At 45.5% G+C, this 18,217-nt stretch overlaps 1 protein-coding gene and 1 non-coding gene across 2 annotated transcripts; one reads left to right on the top strand and one right to left on the bottom strand.

Moving 5' to 3' along the window:
• Window positions 1-277: 277 nt before the first annotated feature.
• On the bottom strand, window positions 278-350 carry TRNAV-CAC (transfer RNA valine (anticodon CAC)). The gene has a single exon. It is a non-coding gene; the product is annotated as a tRNA-Val (tRNA).
• A 1,218-nt stretch (window positions 351-1,568) lies between these two features.
• On the top strand, window positions 1,569-13,386 carry LOC143034645 (uncharacterized). Its single transcript, XM_076201002.1, has 9 exons — window positions 1,569-1,767; window positions 7,083-7,131; window positions 7,208-7,463; window positions 7,780-7,899; window positions 8,046-8,973; window positions 9,225-9,339; window positions 9,535-9,703; window positions 12,362-12,481; window positions 12,844-13,386. Exons 1-9 carry the CDS (start codon window positions 1,638-1,640, stop codon window positions 13,219-13,221), a joined length of 2,265 nt encoding a protein of 754 aa, XP_076057117.1. The 5' UTR covers window positions 1,569-1,637; the 3' UTR covers window positions 13,222-13,386.
• Window positions 13,387-18,217: the final 4,831 nt, after the last annotated feature.

The raw sequence follows: 18,217 nt of genomic DNA, 5'->3' as shown, positions 1-18,217 counted from the left end.
TTTTCTTCAGAACGTCTTCTAAGCCGTCCGTTCGTTGAAGTGTGTGTGTGTGTGTATTCACCTCGGATCTGCTGCAGCCTCTTTTCGAGACAGCCAGACACCACCCTACGGCAGTGAGCTCAGAGCTCATTATTAGCAGATCTCTGGGTAGGTCTGAGACCACTCACACTCCACACACCGGGAATGCAAGGTCACAACTCCTCGACTAACGTCCCGTACCTACTCGCTGCTAGGTGAACAGGGGCTACACGTGAAAGGAGACAAACCCAACTTGTCTCCGCCCGGCCGGGGAATCGAACCCCGGTTCTCCGGCTTGTGAGGCCAGTGCCTTACCATTCCGCCACCGGGCGGTGTGTGTGTGTGTGTGTGTGTGTGTGTGTGTGTGTGTGTGTGTGTGTGTGTGTGTGTGTGTGTGTGTGTGTGTGTGTGTGTGTGTGTGTGTGTGTGTGTGTGTGTGTGTGTGTGTGTGTGTGTGTGTGTGTGTGTACTTATACTCATGGTTGATGGGTTTATGTTTGCTTGCGTTCTTCCTATGGCTTGTGAATTAAAAACCATACAAGTGATGAAAAACTTCGTCTGAATTGAACGTGCGCACGTCATCGACCTTCGGTTACAACTTTTAAAATATATTTTCTATATACATAATTAATCTTTCAAATAATTAGTAACCGGCTAATTTGATATTTTGCTCTTGGCTGGTCTACGGATTAAGACTGAACGAGTTTGGAAGTTTCATGAACTATTTATGAATGCCCAGTGAACGATTCAGTCTTGTGCCAATGCTTTTATTGTAACAAGTTGCATCATTTAAATATGCCTTACTTTACAAGCTTTATAGCCGGAAATTAAACATATGTATATTAAAAGCTGACCAACTATAAGAGAATTTTAATCAAGTTTCGAATCTTATAACTCAACTAGGTATACGAATCGCCAAGTGAGCCGGTACAACGGCAGGGATGTGATATTAAGGAAATACGTCATCAACGTCGTCTGCTAGAGGTGTTTCTGGACCCTATGACGTCACACTTCCAGACGCAAGGAAATTACGGAAATTTTAAAAACTCTTTGTTTACAGGCACTGAATGGTTAATATATCAACGACATATTTATACCAATTAAGGCAAGAATGACATTCTCTTAATTAGTAATCCTATGGCATCTTTACAGTATCGATGATATATTAAGTGGAATTGGATCATAAAGATATTAACCTATATATTAGTCCATCATTAAATTTACATTTTCTCTTTTCGACAAGAAAATGGATGGAGAGCTGTAGAAGGCTGACTATTGTATAATAATTAATATGTAGCGTCGCACGGGCTTTTACGTCAAATAAAAATTAATGATGCAGATATATTAACATGCAGTTTCTTAACAGGGCACTATATATAATTAAATGTTTATCGACAACAGTCACTGTGAAATTACTGATAATATACGTAAAATCAGGAATATTTGTGGTCAAAACCAGACTAGCCAATCACTGGGCAGGAATGAGGAGCATTGTGGGAGCAGTGACAACCAATCACAACATACGGACAACCAGGTGCGGATAAACGGCAGCCCTGCCCTGTACAACGGTCACTTGGTCAGTTGCCCTCAGAAGCCGGAGCAGCTCATACAACTGGAAGATGGGGACGACAAAACCCGTTAGTTGGTGTACACTTCTTCTAACCCTGTGTGCGTCTCTTAACGTCAGGGGAAGTGTGATATCGTGCCCAACTGGCTCTGCTTGTTTACCCAAGACTCAGTGCGACACAGGTGAGACTAATACGGATTTTGTATTTTCTAAGGAATTGTTGCATCTAGATGGACCTTGCTTACGAAATAAGAGACCTGTATTTACAAATTTGTTCGGTTCCATGAACTTAGAAACCAGAATCGGTTGAGTGTGGATTAATTTGTATGGTAAAATTTTTGTTAGAATGCAGGATAGATAAGATGGGGGAGAGGGAGGGGGAATTGGGGGTTTAGTGGTAGGAAAGAATGAAATGGAAGGAAGTAAGAGTTGATAGATGTGGGGCAGACCCACTTGCTCGACTAGTTTAGTCTTTTGGACTTTTATTTGTGCACAACTACGCGATATAGCAATAGAAAATCACAAATTTTGTGAATTATATATAAACGTAATGTGCAATTTTCGGTAAATTCTTAGTTTCGACCATGGGCGCAATATAGCAATAGAAAATTAAATTTGTAAATTACAATGCATCAACGCAATATGCAATTTTGTGAGCGGAAATAAAAACCAAAGGTACTAAAACAGATTTCGTGAGTAACGAATTCGTGTCGGACGATTGGTACGCCATGTTTGATAGATGCCGACGTCGAAGAAATGAAAGGATGACAAATTCGTCCAACCTAAACTAAACTAACCTGTTTAATAAATTGTTACCCGCAAATTAAATGTCATCCGGCTCGTCCTCGTTGTCGTCGTGAGACGGTGGCGGGCTTTTCAACCACTCGGCTTGCTGGTTATACAAAGTTCTTGCAGCTTATAGGAATGCATTTATCTCCGCTCCATAACATTCCATCAAGAAAATGTACCTGGCGAGGTACTGTCGGAAGTACCGAGGCCGTAAATTGAGGCAAGATGGCTACAGACTTCGTTCATTGGCATATTTGCTTGTAGCAAGGTATTTATTTTCATTTCCGCCCACAAAATTGCATATTACGTTGTTACATTTTAATTTACAAAATTAATAATTAATTTTCTATTGCTATATTGCGCCCTAGTCGAAACTAAAAAAATGCCCTTTTTTATTATTCCTGGCGCATGCAATATAATACGTGCACATCCGCATGCTGATCTGCACTGAAACAGGATGGCTTATTACACTTCGGGCAATTAACCGTGGATGGCAGAACCCCGTGTTCTCTATAGAAGTCTCGCCTTTGCAACACCGCTTGTTAACATCACCTGGAGTGGGAGAACCGGTGCACAAGTAATGTCCATGTAACTGAATTTCAGCTGGACCGGGCAGACGACAAACGCTTGACAAACAATATGGCGTACCGATCCTATGCTAGACTTCGTTAGTATATTTGCTTGTAGCAAGGCATTTTATTTCCCCCAAGAAAATGTCAATACGTTCATGCATTATAATTTACAAAATCAATATTTAATTTTCAAATGCTAGATCGCGTAGCTGTGCACAATTGAAATACCATTGTATATATGAAAGTGCATTGCAAAATATAACTTACTATAGTCTATCTGAAATTGACGGATGGAAAACGACAGGCGGCAACAAGAAAAAGTATGAAGTGGTACGTGTTTAATACGGTGATCCTGGTCTCTTCCCTTGTGTATTAGAGGCTTGTGTATGCGTGTACATTATGGTCATGGCTAAATGTAATGGTAATCTACATTAGTGAAGGCGATGTGTAGCTAAAAGTTTAGTGGACGTAAACGCGTATGGACTTTGCGTACCCATAACGGCTACAAATTAACTTTTCTCTAACATTACTTGCAACGCTTGTTTTGCGGCTAGCAATAAACCGTATTACTTTAATACACACTGGACTACTTTGATAGGCATAAAGTACCGATAAACGGCACCGCTTTAGGCCTAAACTTTCGTGCGAGGCGCAATTACTAGACTAGATCCATATGACGTATCTTATTACTCGATACATTGTAGTTGTAGCAGTGACCCTATTATGCATGTGAACAGGCTTGATCACTTTCAGTGGTTACATTCTGAGTGAAAGGGAAATAGTGTAACGGCTGTAACTTTGTATTTTATGCGCGTATTGTGAGGAATCGTCACGTCAGGCAGCTAATGTTCGCGCCAATTGATTTGTTCTTGGCTTCTAGAGAACAGCGCGTAATTCTCGTAGGTATCCGATCTTAAAGGGCCCCATTCACGACAACGATTTTCAACCCCAACCCAGATTTCGAACATGGTCGGGGTTGGACTTGTGGTTGGCGGCTTCGTCCAATTTTTCGCAGTTGATCCGCAGTTCTATTGTGATAAGATGTCTGATCTCGACTCTGACGATCTTTTTAATATTGCTGTTTTTTTTAGGGGCAGATAGAAAGAGCAAAAAAAAAAAAAAAGTCAGTGGTGTAAGTCTTGGCTTCAAAAAAAGAAACAAGGTATCCCATAATCAATTTATTCGAGTATTCTTTACTTTTAACTTTCCATAGGCATGGATGTTGACGGTATATATCAATAATCTCTTACGAAATCTTTACTGTACGCTTCCATTTTTTTTTTTTTTTAGTTAGGCAGCACAACTGTAGCTACAAACGCACGGTACGAAATTTTGGGCACAAGTGATAGATTTGGTTGTCCGCACCCATCCACCACTCCAACCCCAAGACAGACAGACAGCCCCGCCCACAAAATATCAGGAAAATCTGAACGACTCCAACCCTAACCACGACCTGCAAATCGGGGTTGCGATGTAGGTTGTTGAAAATCGTTGTCGTGAATGGGGCCCTTAAGCTGATTACTAGGGTACCCCAGGGCAGTCTTTGGGACCTTTTCTTGCATGATCTCCCATTATCACTTTCTCCATATTTAGATTTTACGGACGATAGTTTAGTATATAGGCAGATTAAACTGAAGATGGGCTTTGACAAGACCTATGTGCCCTTGAAAACTGAATAACGGTGACAAATGACACTTGGACCTGATAAATGTCGCAATAGATTCACCATCCCATCCAATTTACCTATACACTACACGAATCTAGTTTCCAAACATGTACTTGTGGTCATTTCTGCGGACATGAACTTGGTCAGGAAATGAGGTGCTGCACACGGGCAGCGTCTGGAATACAGCCACAGCCTTGGGATTCTTACGCAGGAACCTTGGGAGATGTATAATGCAGACGTAAAGTCTTGACGCTCGGCCGGCCACACTTGAGTATTGAGACAGTCTGAGGTCCACATGCTAAGACTTGTATAAATTAGTCCACACAAAATAACTGCGAGATGCACGCTACACCAGTCATTAGATTAAAATGTTAAATTTGAACCACTTGAATAGAGGCTAATACAACGAATGAGTATAAATTTGAACGATGTAGTTCATATAAACTGGCTTGCATCAAACGAATGCACGATTTAGAGGTACTCATGGCTTAATGCTATACATACCAGTATCACCTAAGCGATATATCTATTAAAATTCATATTGTAAATTAAAATGTGTCGACGTAATGTTTTTCTTGGAAATCGATCAATGCTAAAGGAGACGGTAGCTACAACTGGGACGTCGGCAAGGTTTTAGACAATGTTGCCGAAGACAAACTAACAGGAGTCTGAAAGTCAATCTTGACCTCTAGATGTCAAATCCATAACCCATGTGTATTTTTCTTAGAAGTGCACACCTGCGCCATATAGGACTAAAATTGAGTTTTAATTTTGTAAACTATAAAATCATCGTAAAACTTTTCTGGTTAGAAACTTGTAACTGAAAGTTGCTAAAAACGATACACAAAATGAAGTCGTGGACTCCTTGATACGCCATATTTTTTTTAGATTCGGAGGTCGAAGAATTGCTTTTAGCAACATTTTCGATTCTTGATTTCCGCCAAGAAAAATGGTACGTTGGTGTATAATAATTTACAAAATTGTTTTTTCTTGCTATACCGCGTAGGTGTGCACTTTCTAAACTATACCGTCCTCTTGACTACCCTTAACAGCTTTCCCCCAGTCTCGTATATCTGCAACACCTCCCACAGTGCCTTGCTCTCTACCCTGTTATAAGACTTTTCCTAATACATACAGGCTCAAACGTTCTTGGCTATTGTTAAAGCTTTCTCGCGTATCTGCTGTACCTCGTAAATATAATCCACACAACCCTACCTTTCCTAAGCCCACACTTCTGTTCCTTTCCTTATTCTCTCGATTAAAAATTCTCCCATAAGCCTTCACAAGTGCACTAACAAACTACCACATTTTCCACTTTTCTCTTGTAAAGTGGAATTATACAGGCATGCCTCTAGTCCTCCGGCAATCTCGTCGTCGTTGGCAGCACTCGTGTCCGAGTATATGCAGCTCACTGACATTTCCTATGTGAGATGAGCCCTATCTGGGCTTGGAAGAGGCGGCCGCAGCCACCACAGGGAATGGTCGGGGGGGTTCTGGCAATCTACCCACTATTTCTGTACCTTCCTTTTTCACGCTTCACATGACGCCCATCTTATCCCGGTGGCTTGCATGTTCTACCGTAATTCATTTTCTTAGCGCCTCCCAGCCATACGTTTCTCTTGTTCTACTTTGCAACCAACCCCATAATTTTCTTTACTTCATTCCACCACTCGCTACCCTTCCTATACTCCTTAACTTGGTCGTTTTCGGCCAACCAAAACAAACCTATCTAGACACTTTATTTTGCTGCAAAATTTGATCCAAGCACCCTTGTTCCTAAACACTTCCCAATTTACATTTGTCCCCTCCTATTCTCAAAGTCCGGACAATCCTACTCCTGTCAAACTACTCATAGATCACTGAAACTACATTAGTATCTAGGCGTCTATGGATAGTGGAGCTAAAACGGCTAGTCTTGTTCCCCCCCCCCCCTCTTAATCACGTATTAACATTTTCAGCCAATACAATTCAACTGTTCATTTATTATACTCCACTTAACACTTGTCTAGCCCAGGTATCTTGCCAGCATTCATCACTTTCTTATGGTTGACATTTTCTTCAATTTTCTAGGAACTCCCAATGCTAATCAATCCTTCCCTGAGCTGTACACCTAACAAATTCCTGAGGTACACTACCATGTTCCTCTTACTGGTCTTACTTCAGTTGTCAGTCTGCGCTTTATCTATCCCAGCTCCCCTTTTCAATCTCGTCTCCCTTCACCCACGTTATCCATGAAGACTCTCCACTCAACAGATATTTATTGCTCATCTTGATGCATTTCTTCCGACCTGATGATCCATGATGACCCAAGATGTGAAGAACAAGAGTTTTTGGCAGTGTAGGTTGGATCTATGCATACTTGACCAACCCACCCCTTTAAAGAGTTTTGGTATACTTTATGAAACTTGGTGCATGAGCAAGGCAACTAATATTGTTTTAATGTACTGGTAATGGTGAATTCTAATTCTAGGGCATGTGGGAGTACCATGTGGGGATGGAGGCTTCTGCTGCACTTCTCTGTAAGTTTCCACTTGTTGCTGATATATGGGTGGGTTGTGGTCGCAAGGCAAGAGTTAACATTTTCCTTTTTCTTAGTCAATCGCCAGTGAGTCCTCAATTGCAAGAAGCAGCATCCCAAGGAGGCTTGCCCACAACTCAACAGGGAACTCCAGTTCTCCAGGTAGATGCTGAACAAGTTGGTACTCCGAAAGAGGGGACAGTCCCTGTCGTCCAGAAAACTACTGCAATACCAGCTGTACCTTCCTACTATGTGGACTACTATGACCCAAAATACCCACACCTGATATCTAAAGAAGCATGGTATTTTATCAAATCATACAGATACACGAAGGCGAGTCTTTTTTTTTTCCCAGTAGTTTTAAAAGAAATTGCGATGGAGCATTAGGTCATGTACCAGTGGCAGACAAACCCCTTATGGTTAATAGTGATGAAAAATTAATTAGAAATGTGAAACTATAGCAAACTAAAATTTGTGCTTGGGGATTGGAGTATGGGGCAGGGCCTCCATGGTGGTGGGGATTAGTATGTGCTTATTAACTTGGTTATAAGAACTTCGAAGGTGTTGCACAAGTTATGGCATGGCTGCACTTGAATTAAGATCTTGTGGCTGTTAACCCATTATGTGATCTTAATTTTACAATTACCAGGAGTGTGGGCTCCGGAAGACTCGTGACCATCACCACCACCACCACCAACACCACCATCACAATCATAATAAATATGGTCATGACCATGGATTTGCATTGTTTGGAGAATTTCCTTGGATGGTAGGTGCAGTTGTAATGTTTAAAACTTGTACTGATATTCTGAATTTGCTATGTATGCATATCTTACAAAAGTACCTTTCACTTTGGTAGACTTCAATACATGTTTGAAAAGTTGTCTGAATACTTGACTAGTACTATTATTGCAGGTTGCAATCTTGGTGAAGAAATCAAAATTATCGTACGAAAAGTTACCAGGTTATGGCCATGATCATTACCATGGCAGTCATGGTCATTATGGTCCTGGTCCCTATCATGGTGGCCATGCTCTGTACTCCGATCCCCACCACCATGGCGGCCCAGGCCCATACTCCGATGCCCACCACCATGGCAGCCCAGCCCCATACCCAGATCACCACCATGGCGGCCCAGCCCCATACCCTGATCACCACCATGGCGGCCCAGCCCCATACCCTGATCACCACCATGGCGGCCCAGCCCCATACCCTGATCACCACCATGGCGGCCCAGCCCCATACCCAGATCACCACCATGGCGGCCCAGCCCCATACCCAGATCACCACCATGGCGGCCCAGCCCCGTACCCTGATCACCACCATGGCGGCCCAGCCCCGTACCCTGATCACCACCATGGCGGCCCAGCCCCGTACCCTGATCACCACCATGGCGGCCCAGCCCCGTACCCTGATCACCACCATGGCGGCCCAGCCCCGTACCCTGATCACCACCATGGCGGCCCAGCCCCGTACCCTGATCACCACCATGGCGGCCCAGCCCCGTACCCTGATCACCACCACCATGGCGGCCCAGCCCCGTACCCTGATCACCACCACCATGGCGGCCCAGCCCCGTACCCTGATCACCACCATGGTGGCCCAGCCCCATACCCTGATCACCACCATGGGGGCCCAGCCCCATACACTGATCCCCACCACCATGGGGGCCCAACCCCGTACTCTCATTCTCACCAAGGTGGACATACTTATGGAGGGTCACATCTGTACAGTGGGCATGGTCATTACCCAGGCCATGTGCGTTTAACAGAATACAAATTCCAATGTGGAGGTACACTGATAACAGATCAGGTGGTGTTGACAGCAGCACATTGTGTCAAAGGTAAACCATTCAAAACTTTAAACCTTTTATTTAGCCAACAGAAGCAAAGATTAAGAAATCTAATTTTATATTCATCCCTTTCTTGCATAGCCACAGCTTGGGTGTTATTGATCTTGGATAAATGGATAATGGGTTTCTACAGCCCAGGATCTCGAGTTGTCTGAACTAGAATAAATTGAAATATGCACTTCTACCATGGTAGACTACACTTCTAAGAGGCGAGTTTGACTATACAAACCTTTCTCTTGCAGCTATAAGGATCTACTACCTACTAGTGACTCTTGGTGACCTTCACCTAGGACACAGCTACTCCGAGATCTTGCCACATCTTGAGCGAGAAGTTTCCTATGTTGCAATTCATGAGAAGTAAGATATCAGGAAGGACATGTAAAACTGATTTACCAGACTACCGTACAGATTTGACTTGATCTAGAATAACTCTAAATGCACAGGAAGTTTAAAGAACATACTTTACAGTTGTACTAAGGAAATTCCTTAACTGTACAAAGTAAATCTGGACTAGCTGATAGTTAAATCTTTGACGAAACTTTAATTTTTCAGATATGATCCTGGCTTGTACAAGAATGATGTGGCTCTCTTGGTTCTGGCAAAGCCTGTTTGGCTCCCATACACACCACACATTGGTCCCGCTTGCTTGCCACCTCCCAAGTTCAACTTTGGTGGAGGCAAAGGATGCATTGTTGTTGGCTGGGGAAAGGCACCATATAAAGTAGGTGTTATAGGATTTCTTTTGTACTGCTGGATTGTTAGGGGTCTATTTCTATTGCTGGTGGCTGCTGCTGGAATGTTGGGGCTTTTGGATTTTGTTTGCACTTTGTTGGGGGTGCTTGGTGTTGGGGGCACCCACCCTTGCGCTGGAGCGTTGGCGGCACCCACCCTTGCGCTGGAGCGTTGGCGGCACCCACCCTTGCGCTGGAGCGTTGGCGGCACCCACCCTTGCGCTGGAGCGTTGGCGGCACCCACCCTTGCGCTGGAGCGTTGGCGGCACCCACCCTTGCGCTGGAGCGTTGGGGGCACCCACCCTTGCGCTGGAGCGTTGGGGGCACCCACCCTTGCGCTGGAGCGTTGGTGTTGGGGGCACCCACCCTTGCGCTGGAGCGTTGGTGTTGGGGGCACCCACCCTTGCGCTGGAGCGTTGGTGTTGGGGGCACCCACCCTTGCGCTGGAGCGTTGGTGTTGGGGGGCACCCACCCTTGCGCCGGAGCGTTGGTGTTGGGGGCACCCACCCTTGCGCCGGAGCGTTGGTGTTGGGGGCACCCACCCTTGCGCCGGAGCGTTGGTGTTGGGGGCACCCACCCTTGCGCCGGAGCGTTGGTGTTGGGGGCACCCACCCTTGCGCCGGAGCGTTGGTGTGGGGTGCACCCGCCCTTGCACTGGAACATTTGGGAGGGGGCATCCGCCTTTGCACTGGAACATTGGGGGGGGGGACACCCGCCCTTGTGCTGGAGCATTTGCGGGGGGCACTTGCCCTTGTGCTGGAGCATTTGCGGGGGGCACTTGCCCTTGTGCTGGAGCATTTGCGGGGGGCACTTGCCCTTGTGCTGGAGCATTTGCAGGGGGGCACCCGCTCTTGCGCTGGAGTGTTTGGGGGGGGACCTGCCCTTGCGTTAGTGTTTGGGGGGGGGGGGCACCTGCGCTTGAGCGTTTGGGGGGGGCACCTGCCCTTGCGCTTGAGCGTTTGCGGGGGGCACTTGCCCTTGTGCTGGAGCATTTGCGGGGGGCACTTGCCCTTGTGCTGGAGCATTTGCGGGGGGCACTTGCCCTTGTGCTGGAGCATTTGCGGGGGGCACTTGCCCTTGTGCTGGAGCATTTGCAGGGGGGCACCTGCCCTTGCGCTTGAGCGTTTGGGGGGCACCTGCCCTTGCGCTTGAGCGTTTGGGGGGCACCTGCCCTTGTGCTTGAGCATTTGGGGGGGCACCCGCCCTTGCGCTGGAGCATTGGGGGGTGTTGCACTGGAGCATTGGGGGGTGTTGCACTGGAGCATTGGGGGGTGTTGCACTGGAGCATTGGGGGGTGTTGCACTGGAGCATTGGGGGGTGTTGCACTGGAGCATTGGGGGGTGTTGCACTGGAGCATTGGGGGGTGTGGCCTGGAGCATTGGGGGGTGTTGCGCTGGAGCATTGGGGGGTGCCTTGCGCTGGAGCATTGGGGAGGTGTTGCACTGGAGCATTGGGGGGTGTTGCACTGGAGCATTGGGGGGTGTTGCCCTGGAGCATTGGGGGGCTGGGGCGCCTGGAGCATTGGGCTGGGGCACTGGAGCCTTGGGGGCTGGGGCACTGGAGCGTTGGGGGGTGGGGCACTGGAGCTTTGGGGGGCTGGGGCACTGGAGCGTTGGGGGGCTGGGGCACTGGAGCGTTGGGGGGGGGGCACCTGGAGCGTTGGGGGGGGGGCACCTGGAGCTTTGGGGGGTGGGGCACCTGGAGCGTTGGGGGGGGGCACCTGGAGCTTTGGGGGGCCTGGAGCGTTGGGGGGTGGGGCACCTGCCTTTGGGGCTGGGGCTGGACTTTGGGGGGGGGGGCCTGGAGCGTTGGGGGGGGGGGGCTGCCTTTGGGCTGGGGCCTGGAGCGTTGGGGGGGTGGGGCCTGGAGCTTTGGGGGGTGGGCCACTGGCCTTGGGGGGCTGGGGCGCTGGAGCGTGTGGGGGGGGCACTTGCCTTTGCGCTGGAGTGTTGGGGGGGGGGGGAGGCACCTGCCTTTGCGCTGGAGCGTTGGGGGGGGGGGAGGCACCTGCCTTTGCGCTGGAGCGTGGGGGGGGGGGAGGCACCTGCCTTTGCACTGGAGCGTTGGGGGGTGGGGCACCTGCCTTTGCACTGGAGCGTTGGGGGGGGGGGCACCTGCCTTTGCACTGGAGCAGTGGGGGGGGGGCACCTGCCTTTGCACTGGAGCATTGGGGGGTGGGGTACATGCCCTTGTGCTGGAGCATTGGGGGGGGGCACCTGCCTTTGCACTGGAGCATTGGGGGGGGGGCACCTGCCTTTGCGCTGGAGCATTGGGGGGGGAGGCACCTGCCTTTGCGCTGGAGCGTTGGGGGGGGGGCACCTGCCTTTGCGCTGGAGCGTTGGGGGGGGGGCCGGCACCTGCCTTTGCGCTGGAGCGTTGGGGGGGGGGGGCACCTGCCTTTGTGTTGAAGCATTGGGGGGAGGGGCACCTGCCCTTGCACTGGAGCATTGGGGGCACCACATTATAATGGGTACTTGTGTTGCAGGTCAAGCTGTTTAGTGCCAGTCCCATAATGATGAAAATACTTTGCACAAGAACTTTTTCATGTGGTTCAGGTGCATGCGCCTACACAATTCTAAACTAAATGAATACTTTGCGCACATATTGTTTTAACTGGTTGGATTGTAATGGTAACAATTTTGTTGCAGTATCACCATTATGACAACTACTTAGGGTGGACTACTGTATCATTCTACAAGGGTGATGACTGTGATGCCAACAAAAATGAATTCTGTATTGTTGGCGAGGACCAACGTGGAGCATGCAAAGTAGGTGGTATTGCTCAACTCTCAACAGAATTTGCACTTGTACAACAAACACTGAAGGCTTAGCATGGGTCATGGGTTGTACTTCTATCAGTGCATGGAGTGGTTTCTGCAGTTGTACAAATGCAATTCTTGAAGTTGCTTTAGTTTTACTGTATGGCTGAAACTGAGTGTCGGGTTACCTGTTGCTTTTAGAACTGGGGTCATTACTGGAACAACTTCATACTTGCATGTAGTTTGTAGTTGTGGCACAGTACTAAAAAGTTTTGTATTAAATTGAACGTTTTAGTCCAGGGTTAATAAAGTATTGGGTGGAGTTAGCTAAGTACTTTGGGTTTGATGTTAATGTTGGTAACTTTTTGCAGGGTGATGGGGGTGGAGCAGTTCTATGTCCAGTGTCCACACAAGAGATACCAGATGTATGTCGCCACAAGTACTGTGCATACGAGCACTACTTTGTGGCAGGAGTCATCAGCAGAGGTCCTGAACATTGCTCAAAATCCTCTGCCACTGTGGTTGTCAATGTTGTCGATCATATAGATTGGATATACGATTTTCTTGATCACTGGCACAAGTACTACGGTGGTTATGGCGGTTACGGTGGTTACAGTGGATATGGTGGCTCTTATGGCAGCTACGGTGGCTACGGTGGACAAGGTGGCTATGGTCACTCTCATGATAGTCATGGCTATGGAGCATATGGCCATGGTGTAGCTGCTCCCTATGGTGGTCCTGCTCATTAAGGAATTTGTACATGAGTACCAATGGTATGGCCAGTGTATAGTCATCAGTCATAAACTGAAGTCATAGTATATGGCCAGATGCAAAATTGTAGCCTGAAATATTGCAATGCCACATTTACCAGCTGTTATGCCAAAGAGTGACTTAAAATAAAATTTAAACTTAAATGTTTGTGTTGAAAGCCTATACAGAAGAGCATTGGTGGCCTTACAAAACATATTGTAGGCAATTCAAACTTGTCTGCTAAAGACGGTTTGTCCTGAGCTGTCCCTACTACATAGTGGGGCCCTTGTTAACTTTCTGGGGATGTTATTGCCAAATTGTCCTACCAAGGCATTCTGGCTAGTTTAAGATGCTAGGAAAGTTTTGAACAAATTGTATGTTTGGTACTAGAAAAGATTGGAAGAGTTTTGGATGTAAATTTATTTAGGGGGCTGAAAACTCCATATTTTGGACAAGGGGGAATGGTGCAAATCAGAGTGGGAGGAAGAAGGGATTCATTGAAATTGAAATTAAATTTAGGTTGAAATAAAATGGCCCAAAAATGTTGAGGTATTGATGGGACAATGAAACTTCAAAATTCCTGTGCATGTACCCACTTCTATCCATCACTTTCCTCCCTCTCATCTTAGCTCCTCCTAGATCATGGGTCATCCCTGAATCCCACCCACTGCCCTGGGTCAGAAACAATGCAGCAAGACAGCTTCACATAACACCCTTAATTGTCCCCTCATGCAGAAAGATGGAGAAATCCCTTAGGGCTGGGTCAATGTTCACACAACTCCCTACTGCCCCCCTCCATCCCCCTCCACTTCCCATCCTTGCATCTCTTGTCTGTACACAGCCATTCTCCACTTGGCCCTATCTCCTGCCTTCTTTGCTCAAGACATTCCCCTCTTGCTCAAAGCCTTTCACCCCATCTATCCATCTCATCCTCACTTGTCCCCTCAAGTTCACTCCATCTACCTGCCTTCCACAATTTCTAATCTTTCCTCACTTATTCTTTCCATGTCCAAACCATCCCACTTTCATTAGCCCTATCTGTTGTCTCCTTTCCAACCCTGCTGTCCTTTCACCTCTATCCAAACTTGCAACTCCTACCATGCTTCTTAGATATTTCTTCTCAAACATGTTTAAACTTTTCTCATTGCCTCAAATTCAAAGTTAGTGTTAACTTAGGTCATTCTCAACCACTCGCTACAGGCACGCACTACCAAAGATGTTGGAATTGGATAACTATAAATGGCAAAAAGGCAAGTTGTGCCAAATTACCCAAAACCAAATTTCTGGTACTACAATGCATTGCTTACGACTCGGGGCAATGGACGAGATGAAGGGATGACCCGTCGGTCAGTAATCAAAAGGGCGAGGGAGGGGTGGTGAATGGGAATGAAGTGGGTTGGGATGAAATGGGAAGGAGTGGAATTATGCCTTTTAGACTTTCGCTACCTCCCTCAACTTAAGTTATTCAAACAAAGGAATGTGATATTCTTAATTTTGGCTCTGTATTCATATAAGCAGTTGAGAGAGGAGTGAGAGAGTAAAGGATAGAGTAGAACTAGGAGTGGAGGAGGGATGGGGATGGTTCAAGGAGGGAGTCGTAAGGTGTGCAAATATGGTGTGTAAAGATGGTGTGTGGAACAAGGAGGGCAGGAGGAAAAAGGAAGGGTAATGAGTGGTGGGACGAGGAAGCAAAGAAGGGTGTAGAAGAGAAGCAAGCATTCATAGATTGGCTACAAATTAGGACGAGGGAATCGTATGAGAGGTACGAAGTTAAGATAAAGGAAGCGAAGAGAGCAGATGAGAAATGGGGAAAGTATGACAAAATTTTGAAAGTAATAAAGATGTTTTAGAAGGAAGAGGAGGCGAATCAAGTAGAGAAGAAAAGGTAAAAGGTGCAGATGGAGAGATGGTAATAGATATCTGGGAATGGATGCTACTAAGAGGTTTTATGAAGGAGTGATTGTGCCAACGGCAATGTACGGGCCAGAAACATGGAACGAGAGGAAGAGGAGTTTGAATGTGTTTGACATGAAATGTCTGAGAAGTAAGATGGGGGTTACTAGGCTAGATAGTGAGAAATGAGGAGAATGGGGTGGAAAGGGAGCTGGGAGATGGGGTTGATGAAAGTATTAGGATGGTTTGGGCACATGGAAAGATTAGTAAAAGTGTGGAAGGCAGAGGTGGAAGGAGTGAATGAGGGGGTGTCCTAGGATGAGATGAGATGGATGGGGTGAAAGGGGCTTTACAAAAGAGGAATGTCTGTAGAGGAAGGATGGGAGGACAGAAGATGGGGGTGAATGGAGAAAGGTGGTGTATAGATGAGGCTGTGATGCATGAGGGGGAGTGGGTGGGGGATGGGGGGTGAGGAAGTATGTACGAGAAATTTTGACGCAGCCCGAAGGTATTTCTCCCTGTCTTCTCCTTTCCTGCATGAGGGGACGGAGGGGTGGGTCGCCGAATTTATGAAGCGACCTTGCTGTGGATGTGCTGTCTTGCGACACTGCTTCTGACCCAGGGCAGTTGACAGGATGCAGGGATGACCCGTCATCCAGGAGGTGCCAAGATAGGGAGGGTGGAGGGGAGTGGAATATATGGGAAATGAAATGGGTGGGAGTGATTTCTATGCCTTTTTCTTTTTGGCTATCCCCCGTGTAAGGGGGAAAAAGTCTTTGGTATATGTATGTATTCATAAATGAAATGCCTCGGAGTAAAGTATAAAATGAAACCTGTGAAAAACCTAAGGTGAACTTGCTACAGTAAAAAAAAAAAGTATAGAGAAACTAACTTTAGGGCCTCACAGTTGGCATCAAAGAATCTTAAAGGAAATGAAAAATGATTGTTCCATTAGAAATTTTCAAGAAATCCATCATATCCGATGTCCCAAGAGAATGGAAGCTAGCTAACATTACTCCCATATTAAAAAGAAAGGACAAAGAAACCAAATAACTACAGGCCTATAAGCTTGATTTCAATTGTAGGAAAAATGATAAACTATCAGATACTATCAAACATCATTTAGAAAGTAACAGTTTGATAAATAATAGCCAACATGGATTCAGACGGAAACTCTCTTGCATGACTAACTTGCTCGAATTCTACAACAGTCTTCTTTAATTATGAAAAAAATATAATTTAATATATTTAGACTAAAAAGCTACTTGCAAAATTAGCCTTTTATGGAATAAGTGGTAGCCTATTAAGCTGGACTAGAAATTGGCTGAATGACCAAAAATGGTTGTTCTAAATGGCAACTTCTAGATGATAAACGTTGAGTGAAGTTCCATAGGGTTCCATTCTTGGGCCACTTCTATTCATAGTATATATGATATAGACCATGGACTAAAATCTATTGTCTCCAAATTTGCTGATGATACAAAATTGTGCAGAATGGCAAATGATCACTTAAATCAATTAAATATTCAAGATTTAGATAAATTACAGTAATGGTCTGAAAAGTGGTTAATGAAATCTAACGAGTAAATGTAAGGTTATGATGGGTAAAAATAACGGTAAGTACGATTACAATCTATTTGGGAATAAGTTAAAAATGGATAGTGAAAAGGATCTTGGCATAATTATCAGTAACAATCTCAAATCATCTGAGAAAGCAAACAAGATTCTAGGACTGATTGCACAATCTTTTGACCTCAAAAGTCCATCTCTCATTAAGCTATATAAATCGTTAGTTCATCCACATTTGGAATATGCTGTTTCCGTATGGTCACTGAATCTCAATAAAGACATTGACAGATTGGATAACTTATAATGGTGAGCCACAAAAGATTCCAAATATCGAAAATAAATCATACAAAAACAGACTAAAACAAGAATCTGTTCTCCCTAAAAAAAACTTTGACTCAGAGGTGACTTGATACAGGAATCCCCACAGGTAAGGAACAGCCATTATAGTATGGAGGGTAACTGGAGTGAAAAATGGGATAATTGATAGATTACCAAGAGTAAGAGAGATATTACGTGGAGGAAGTTAGGATAAGAAATGAAACGCTTCCACAGGAAGGAGAAAGATATTATGACATGGTATAAAAAAGGAGTGAAAACGGAATAAGTGGGCAACCTTGAGCCGAAGCACAAGTCTATCCTAAATGGTGGACACTCTCGAAGGGAAACAAATAGTTATAGCAGGACAGCCTGTGCAATGGTCAACTTGGGTGAGTAGTAAGAGAAGTATAGGGGATATCATCATAAAAGCAATTCAACTTACCCCCAAATTTAGGGAAAGGGAGCCAAAATTCTTTCCTACATTTGAAGGGATAGCAAAACAATTGAGATGGAGAGGGAATCTCTGGTCAGCAATGATAAGATCAACCCTACCCCGAAAAGCCTTAAATGTGTACACAATATTTGATAGAGATGGTATATATGATTATGATCAGATTAAGAGCGAAATATTAAAGACATGAGATTTCTCCAGAGTATTTCGGAAAGAAATTCAGAGAGGTTGAGAAATATATTGGTTATAGATATATGGATCTAGCTAGGAATGTGAGTTGTAACATAGACAAATGGATGCATGCAGAAAATGTGGTAACTATTGAGAAGGTCTTGGAGGTGATAGCAATTGATCAATTCTTTAACTTATTGAACAATGAAGCGTGGCTATATGTGACCACACAGATATGTATGTGAGACCTTATCACAATCATAGTTTTGCGGAAAATTTTGCATTAAAGACAAGTGAAAATAGTAAGAAAAGCATGTTACAAACTCAGAGGGGTGAGAACAGAGGCATGTATGTGATTCAGAGTCAGATATGTGAGGCCACAAGTAAGGGATAGTTGGAGGAAACTAGTCCAGTGTTTTAGCTGTGGGAGAGTAGGGTAAAGAACTCAGGATTGTTATGCTAGGCCAAATGGACAAAGGTACAGGTAGGAAATGGGAAACAAGCAAACCAGGCAAGAGATAATGTATGTAGAAGAAAACAGGAGGGATGTGAATTAGGGTAGAAGATGTTATACCTGTAGGAATTATGGTCAT

This window comes from Oratosquilla oratoria, chromosome 17, assembly GCF_046742065.1.
Source record: "Oratosquilla oratoria isolate Oo_2021 chromosome 17, ASM4674206v1, whole genome shotgun sequence".
Lineage (NCBI taxonomy): Eukaryota > Metazoa > Arthropoda > Malacostraca > Stomatopoda > Squillidae > Oratosquilla > Oratosquilla oratoria.
This window is presented reverse-complemented; position numbering and strand designations above follow the sequence as displayed.